The 9457-nt window shown below is 37.5% G+C and overlaps 1 protein-coding gene across 1 annotated transcript in view; it reads left to right on the top strand.

Annotated features, from left to right (window-relative positions):
• Positions 1-9457, top strand: part of LOC119837545 (microtubule-associated serine/threonine-protein kinase 3) — a 58805-nt gene that overhangs the window by 32341 nt on the left and 17007 nt on the right. The window contains 10 exon segments of the mRNA XM_038363144.1: positions 3567-3664; positions 4029-4166; positions 5018-5143; positions 5756-5837; positions 6628-6732; positions 7012-7176; positions 8152-8273; positions 8758-8892; positions 9172-9283; positions 9443-9457. The exon segment at positions 9443-9457 is cut by the window's right edge and continues 185 nt beyond it. Of these exon segments, the coding sequence (XP_038219072.1) occupies positions 3567-3664; positions 4029-4166; positions 5018-5143; positions 5756-5837; positions 6628-6732; positions 7012-7176; positions 8152-8273; positions 8758-8892; positions 9172-9283; positions 9443-9457 (1098 nt within the window).

The raw sequence follows: 9457 nt of genomic DNA, 5'->3' as shown, positions 1-9457 counted from the left end.
TGTCCCCACGTAAGCCTTCCAAAAGACCGGGTGCTTTCCTTCTGGAGGTACCCGAGTATTATGGAGAAATAATAATAAAAAAATATTTATAGACATAAAATAAAGTAAGTAATAGGATGTCTATTAATCCTTTTTATCCTACTAATATTTTAAATGCGAATGTTTTTATGGACGTGTGTGTGTTTACAACTGGAATAACATAAAGGCTTTTTTACTTTTTATATCGATATTCCTACGGGATACGGACTTACGCGGGTGAAACCGCGGGGCGCAGCTAGTCTTATACGACCCACTGGCTACCGAACTAGTTTGGGAACTGTGTTTCGGTTGTCGGTGGCTTCTCCCTAAAAAACAATGTTACATTACATTTTATGTCTACTTAATGAGAAAGAAAAACGAAATAAATTTGTTAGTTGTTGTATAGAATGAGGATAGCCTTTCTCAATAAATGAACTATTCAACACAAACATGATCATTGATTTCGCGCCACTGGTTCCTGAGATTAGCGCATTCAAACAAACTCATTAGGCTTATACGTGCTTCGGCCGACATGTAAAACCAGACAATCGTTCGGTGACTAAACCAATTTGCCCGAATAGTGTATTATGCTTGAAACCAAATTCCGCGTAAAACGGTGAATGGATATCATATCAGATAATGTGACCGCTTATCGGCAATGCATATTGTGAACAAACAATTATAGGTATCTCTGTATGAAGTCATATTTATTACTAGCTGCGCCCCGCGGTTTCACCCGCGAAAGTTCATATCCCATAGGATTATCGGGATAAAAAGTTGCCTATATGTTATTCCAGTTGTCCAGCTGTCTACGTGCCAAATTTCATTGCAATCGATACAGTAGTTTTTGCGTGAAAGAGCAACAAACACACACACATCCTTACAAACTTTCGCATTTATAATATTAGTAGGATTAATTGATTTGTGGAATGTGGCATTTTATTAGATGCGCCGAAAGGTTCTCAATTCGACAATGTTTTTAATGTTTTTTTTTTTACTCGATAACTCCGCGGGTTTTCTATCGATTGACGTGATTGTTGTTGTGTTTTATGGGAAACTAGCTGTTCGCCCCGGCTTCGCTCGTGTTATCTTATATATATATAGCCTCACTCGGAGATCATGTCATCAAAAATATTTTTTCATTTAGAACCAGTGGTTCCTGGGATTAGCGCGTTCAAACAAACAAACAAACATTTTTAATATGCTCCCATTATTTTTAAGCGATTTGGAAAAAAATAAAAAGAGTCAATTCGACTGTATTTTTTGTGTTTGTTGGTTCATAACTTTTTACTGGGTGAACCGATTTAAATTAAGATTCTTTTTTATTTGAAATCTGATGCGTGCCATTGACATATATGGTCTAGTTCTACAGTTCTATTATAATTCGAGGTGGGTCTTTTACTAAAAATAATTATAGAATTTCACCAAAAATCCCCCAGGTACGTAACTTTTTTGTAGAAAATTACTGTGACTCGTGTTACTGTAGTGTACTTTATGTTATTTTTTGTTCGTTTTTATTACATATCTAATTATTAATTTCCTAATAGTACGAGATATAGGTATCTCCTTCCCACTCTATTGTGTACAATCATCCCCATTTCCCTATCTATTGTCACTATTGAGTAAAATTTGTCCATAATTACGCTGAGCCATTTTCAACCTTATGCCCGTAGTCATTGGACAACAATTTGCCTGTGACAAAGATAGATGTAGATGCATACTTTTAACGAAACGTATGATCAAGATGAAGTGTGTTTTATGACTCAGTGTTCTTGAAACATGACATTGTTGAAATATCGCTATATTGTACCGGCTTTTGCCCGCGGCTTCGCGTGCGTTAAATGTGTACTAGTTTAATAGATGTTATACATATGAACCTTCCTCTTGAACCACTCTGTCTATTAAAAAAAAAAAAAAACATCAAAATCCGTTGCGTAGCTTTAAAGATTTAAACATACAAAGGGACATAGGGACAGAGAAAGCGACTTTGTTTTATACTATGTTGTGATTTAGCTGATACATAATATTATGTCATGAAAGCAAAACAAAAATTATCATACATGCTGTTAGCTATGAAACAAGCCATTGTTAAAATGTTGCTTGTGTACTGCTGGTATACTGATTCATATAAAAAGGGAAACAAAAAAAAATCACCCTAATCCTATCATACTATTATATTATAAATTGGTCTAGTAGTTTATGAGATTAACGCGGACAAACATAAACGAACTCTTCGGGCATTATATTATTATGGTATAGAGGGATATCAAGAGTCGTATGACTCCATTGATATTCTCGGTGAAGCTTCTCTAGATTAAATCATTTTTCTGATAAAGTATATGATGCATAGATTTACTAATTACTCCGTTTGAATCATAGATAACGTTACATCAACGTAATTATTTCGATCTTTATTCTATACTAGCTGCGCCCCGCGGTTTCACCCGCGTAAGTCCGTATACCGTAGGAATATCGGAATAAAAAGTTGCCTATATGTTATTCCAGTTGTCCAACTATCAACGTACCAAATTTCATTGCAATCAGTTCAGTAGTTTTTGCGTGAAAGAGCAACAAACACGTGACACATCCTTACAAACATTCGCTTTTATACTATTAGTAGGATAGTTTTATTTTATTATATTAGGGGTTTAATTCATTTTAACAAGTACAATTTATATTTATTATGTTCAATTTTTAGTTTAATAGCATTAAAATGCTTTATAAAGCGGTGTTTACAAAGTGGGATGTCCCTTAGGCATATGAAATTGAAAGGCCGACAAGCGGATGGGTCAGGCGTTGCCACGTTGCCGTGACGCGGGTTCGAATCCCGCCTCGTGATCGACAGATCGATAGAAAATTCTCAGATAAAATACTTATAATTTAAATGATTAAAAAAGGGTGCGTGTGTCGTGCAATTGTTTCAGATATATGGATGTCAAACGGTCATTATATTATGTTGTGATAGGTTGTGTGATGATAACACAGGGTCCGATAAATGCAGTGCAAAGTGCTTTGTTTTCGCCGGGAATGCACTCTAGATAAAATTGGCCGATAGCTGATATACGTGAGGCGCCAGATAGTTGTGATAAGACTTAATCTAGTATAACTCAGTCTTTATGGAGGGGATTGGGAGAGGAAATGTTTTTAATGATATAATATCAATAAGACAAACTGAATCGATTGTTAATTGTTTTAGATTTTGTACGTTATTTTTTTCGAGGTACCTGCTCGAAGGACCAATATCATATATCGACTTTCAATGCTATTATTACATTAATAGTCAACGAACATAAGATTGAAATACTAGTGTTGTCGGTTTTCTTTGCTTGCAAATTTTTATTATAATGAAAATATATATATTTTTTATGTTCACGCTTTCGCTATCCACGTGGCAAATTCTGTTAGTTATCCACTGTTAGTCCACGATTACTTATTACTTCTAATTAAGTAGTATAACAGTAGAGTATCTTTAGTTGTAGTTGTTATATATTTTTTTCACATAGTTATTTACTATAAGTGTTACAATACATGCTTTATGCTTGTTCCAGTCGCAATGTTCGTCGCAAGAGCGTTTGCTCGCCGTGCAGGCGCCGTGCGAGCCGCCGCGCCACTGCCCCCACTGTCACCAACATCAGAACTCGCTCAAGTAAATATATAACCTATATGTATTGCATTTTTTAAGTATTTATACTTAAAAAAATTACTAATTTACAAAAATCACAAGTGTTAATGTTTTTATTAAAAAATAATTCCATTGAAACTCAGGTTTTGTCTAGTTACTACCCATTCTGCTTATGCTTATTTGGTTTTATTGATCCGTTCATATTTATTTGTGCTCCTTGACCAGCTTGCGGTAAAAACTATTTCTATCGCATCAAGTCAATCCAATTGAGTTTTTCTTCGTGTTAAATTTGCCTATCATCTGCTCGTTGTTTTACCGATGTGTAAGTCTGTGTGACTTATTTGGTTGGTTTGTATGTATGTATGTATGTATGTATGCACCCTCGCAGCAGCTCGCAGGGCAGCGGCATGAACTGGGCGTCGCTGTCGGACAGCGGTGGCAGCGGGCCCGCGCCGCGCCCCGCCTCGCCGCCCCACTCGCCCTCCCCCAGGAACATACCGCGCCGCGTGAGGAGCCGCAGTCTTAGGTGAGGCTTTGTTGGGATGCTGTGTTCTTACCGGTTTTCAATTTATTCCAAAATTGGTTTAATATGGTAGAGGTAGCGCGAGTTTTGATGCTATTCTTTTTTTCTGCGTAACTTTTTTTTAAACATTGCATAGTATAAAACAAAGTCACTTTCTCTGTCCCTATGTCGCTATGTATGCTTATATCTTTAAAACTACGCGATGGATTTTATGGGATTGTTTTTTAAAGATAACTATTTACTAAATTACTGCGAATTTAACGCGTGCGAAGCTGCGGGCAAAAGCTAGTATCGAATAGATGAAATGTAAATTTCGGTCTTTGCGAGTCAACTACGGTATGTTGTATTTTTTTGTAAATAATAAACTTCTAATGGTGATTTTGAGCTAACCGAGAAACACGCAAAGATCCAATGCTATTTCTTCTTTATCTACACTTCTGTTTTAGAAAAAGGATATGTTACAAAGATTTGATTATTTGTTTGTATTGAATAGGCTACCAAACTACCAATCGATCCAATTGGAAAAATTCTCTAACCAATAGAAAACCACGTTATCTGTGGAGTGTCATAGGCTACATTTTATTTAATTTTCACCCGGATCTACCCGACACGAGCGGCTAGTTCTTCAGTTAGAGAACCTATCAAGTTATATCATACTTGCTGTTCGCCACGGCTTCGCCCGTGGTACATATATAGCTCATCTCACTCAGTGAAGTTGCAGTTGAACGGCACGACAGAATTCACGCAATCGGTCCAGCGGTTCATGCTCGCGACATATAGAAACATTAAAGTTTTCTCTCCGCAAATGAGTGTAGATTTATATTCAATAAATAAACATGCGTGCGCGCGCGCAGCTCGCCGTCCCGGTCGCCGGGCGGCGGCAGCGCGGGCTCGGACGGGTCGCGCGAGGACGCCGTCACTGCGATGTCGGCTCTCTTCGCCGCGCGCTTCCCAGCCGCGCAGCGCGCCATGAACGACAAGTGAGTGCGCACACACCCACTCGCCCGCTCACTCACTCACTCACTTAGTCACACTCACTCACTGAATAGTAACTACACGCCCACTCAATGGCTCGCTCACTCAAACTGACTACACACTCACTCACACTGAATAGTAACTACACGCCCGCTCAATGGTTCGCTCACTCAAACTGACTACACACTCACACTGAATAGTAACTACACGCCCGCTCAATGGCTCACTCACTCAAACTGACTACACACTCACTCACTCAAACTGACTCATTTTAACTTACTGCACTGTAATTCACTCTCTCACTCACTAAGTCATTTTCACTTGCTGAATGAGGGGATTGTTTAATCAAGTTTATTTAATCCGCTTATTCACTCAAACTTTTGTTTTTCCCCTTTATATTTATACAAAATTACTCAAGATTGTAATGAATTCATTTATATTGTTTTTGGAAAACTACGTTGCTATATCAATAAATATTGAATAATTAGTAAATTGTTGTTTCCTCGTCTTAATTGTAGTATTACTATTTCAATCACATGATTGTCCTACCGAAATTAAAAAAAATCACATAAGTTATTACCGATTCTTCGTTTTAATTGTAATTTCGCCATGCACAGACTGCACGCCCTCATAGACGAGTTGACCGAGCTGGACAAGAAACCCGACCGGCCGCCCATCGAGAGATTCGTGCAAAGACAGGTTATATACATTAGTCTAGACGAGTTTTATAGGTATCAAATAAATGTTTCTCTGTTTGGGACTTTGCGGGCAACTGAGCTGGTGGTTCGCCTGATGGTAAGCGATCACCACCACCCATGAACGTTCGCAGAGCTAGTGCCTTTACGAATACTCTAATTTCACAGCAATCGGTTAAATTTGGTACGTAGACAGCTGGACAACTGGAATAACATATAGGCAACTTTTTATCCCGATATTCCAAGGGGATACGGACTCGCGCGGGTGCAGCTAGTTTATAATATTAGTAGGATAGGATAGTAGGATAACATCTATTAAACTACTGCGAATCGCGTGTAAAACCTAGTAAAGTATAAAATCTACAATTAACTTGATGACTGACTGAAATATCAACAGACAAAGTAAACTACTATGATTAGTAGCAGAATTCATAGATATCCTGATTTTGATAACAACGTGTGGACATCAATGGCTAAGTCGTAGTTTTAATCTCCTTTATGTAAGAAATTTCTTTAATGAGAAGCAAAAAAATTATATACACTAGCTTTCCGACCACGGATTCGCTCCTGTAGGACATCGGAATTTCGGGAAAAAAACTAGCCTATAATCCTTTCTTGGCTTTAACTATCTTTGTGCAAAATTTTATCCAAATCCGTCCGGCAGTTAATTGAAAGGAATAAAAATAAACAGACTTACTTTCGCATTTATAATATTATCTTACACTTTATTTGAGATTGCAAAGATCTCGATGCAACTTCTCATATTTCTTTATTTTAATTATTATTTTTTCCAGGTTCTAGAGATGGCGCGCGATTGCCTCCACAAGTCGGAGTCGAAGCAAGTGACCAGCAGTTACTTCTACGACATGGCTGACAGCTTGGATCGGCTGCTGGCTGAGGTGATGTGGAATGGTTTATCGTTTTAGTTTCAGATCGACTTTTTTAGCAAATGTTACTAGTACTAAATGTTACCTTATTATTTGCTCTTATTTTAAGTATACTGTATTTTAGATACTAACAATATGAGACTATCCATATATTTTAAATAATTTCGAAAGAAGAAACTAAATTTGGAATCTTTAAATAGCTTCGTATTATAAATATTTATTTACAAAAATTTGAATTTCGAATCGAACATGAATTCGAATTTGAATTTGAATTTGGATCGATTACACCAGACACGCGAGAAGTCCCCCGAGGCGGGCGGGCGCGTGGCGCCGCTGGTGACGCGGCTCACGCTCGCGATGGCGCGGCCGGCGCGCCTGCTCGAGTGTCTCGAGTTCGACCCGGAGCGGTTCTATCGGCTGCTGGAGGCGGCTGAGGGACACGCCAGGTGTACGCAGGTGATTACGGCTTCTTTTACTATTAAACTCAAAAGCATTTTCTTTATGTCTTGTGAGCTATTTTTTCTTTTTTTTCACCATTTATTTTTTATGTCTAATAACTATTTATTTACTTCTATGGATGATTACTCACAGTTTTCTCCACTGTAAATAATTTCATAAATTGAACGCGTGCGATGCGCAGCGACCGTGAACCGGATTTATCCGGTAGCGGCGCGTACGTTGGCACGCACACATGCGCGTACGCTTGTAATAGTAACGCGGTCCAGGAAGTTGTGTGAACATTTGTCGCCGCCACTATAATTATACATGTATCTATGTATATCTGATGCGATCATGTAGAAATTTCAATCTCTTAATGAAAGAGATGCATGTAGATCTCTTATGCAACCACAGAACCTCAATTAAAAAATATGTGACTAAAGCCTTTTTACACGCTTTTTATTAACTTCACCTGTATGTTTGTATGTTTGTTTGTATGTTTGTTTGTTTGTAACCGACTTCTTTGGACGCGATTTTGACCCACTTTAAACGGCCAGATTTCGTTCAAACTTTGTAGATTTATTGAGGACAGATGACAATACACTAATTTGATAAAATTATTACATTTTTCAATTTGCAAAATATGATAAAAGCGTGTTTTTTAGTTTTTTTTAACTATTATTATTTAAAAATTTAATCTGCGGGATGTAACCTAAATTATACTACGAACGACGTTTATAATTATATATATTATATAATTGTATATATGTATGTGAAAACTTGTAATTGGCCTCATTATCTTTTTTCACTTATGCTACTATTGTATTTATAGCTGTAAGTTTTCTTTTAAATAAATAAATCTTTGATACTAGATGGGATAATTTGTTATTCGCTTTGGTAATAGGAATTCCTTATTCTTTTTTTATTTGTACAAGGTACCATACACCTAGTAATATGATAAATAGATTCAGATAATTGTGCTTATCCATCCAGGGCATATCCACGGACATACCGCAGTACATAATCCACAAGCTCGGCCTGTCGAAGGACCCGCTGGCCGAGCTGGCCGTGCCCCCGCCGCCGCCGCAGCCGCCGCAGGCCTGCGAGCCGTCCAAGTGAGTGTTTGTGTGTTTGTTTGTGTGCATGTATAGTGGGTGATGTATTGTAACGTTCAGCTAAGTGGAAATGGTATATAAACTAAGAAATAAGAATACGGATGGAGCCATTACGGTGTGTATCAAGGATATTTTTAAAAATTGTGCTCTGCTATTGTGCTCTGGGGTGATAACTTACGAGATAGTTGGGGTTTGTATAGTAAAATCTACCTAGTAATTGTAAAGTCCAGTTGTGACCCTGGCATCTAGTGTAAAACTTAACAGTGTTAATCACAGTAATAATTAAAGCCTCAGTTCGTACAGCATCACATAAAATGTCAAATATAGATCTGGAAGAGAAACGTTTTAATCAATAATTAGCTACAATGTACCTTATGACACATACGAAAAACCTTAATCGCCGCTGTGATGAGTTAGGTTAAGTAAGATAAAAAATATAATATGCATACAACTCCGGTATAATATTGCTTTGTCTGTCCGTCAGGTTGCGTGGGCGCACCTCCCCCCCGGGGTCCTCAGGTGGCACCCCCTCAGAGAACGACTACCAGGTCATCAAGCTGATCTCCAATGGAGCTTACGGAGCCGTGTATCTGGTGAAGCACAAACAGACGAGACAGAGGTAGGCGATATGTGGATGTTGTTTGTTAGGTTTTGCTGATATTTGAAAAAAAAAAAAGATAAATAAAGTGTATTTAAATGAAAAACAAATAATTTAATTAAAAATAAATCATATGCATTAATTTTTTTTGAGCAAATTTTGAAATAGAAAATTAATCGTTAATCAGGCGGGATTCAAACCCGCGTCCCGCGTCGCTGGTAGTGGTATAAATAATGAACTACAATTTAAGTGGATTTATGCACATTTCATTAAATATTTCTTTTCCGCCATGGTTAACAGATACGCAATGAAGAAAATAAGCAAAAACAATTTAATACTGCGCAATCAAGTGGAGCAAGCGTTCGCCGAGAGAGATATATTGAGCTTTGCTGATAACCCGTTTGTGGTAAGAGTTCTGTTAGATTCATATAACACATTATTTAATCGCTTTGTAAAGAAAAAAATACATGTTTTTTGTTTCACCAGTATTTTGGGATGTTATAAATAATGGTGGCTAATACATAACATATTTTTCAGAATTTATATTGATTTCTGAACTTAATTTATTTAGATGTGAGAGTATACA

This window comes from Zerene cesonia, chromosome 28, assembly GCF_012273895.1.
Source record: "Zerene cesonia ecotype Mississippi chromosome 28, Zerene_cesonia_1.1, whole genome shotgun sequence".
Classification (NCBI taxonomy): domain Eukaryota; kingdom Metazoa; phylum Arthropoda; class Insecta; order Lepidoptera; family Pieridae; genus Zerene; species Zerene cesonia.
This window is presented reverse-complemented; position numbering and strand designations above follow the sequence as displayed.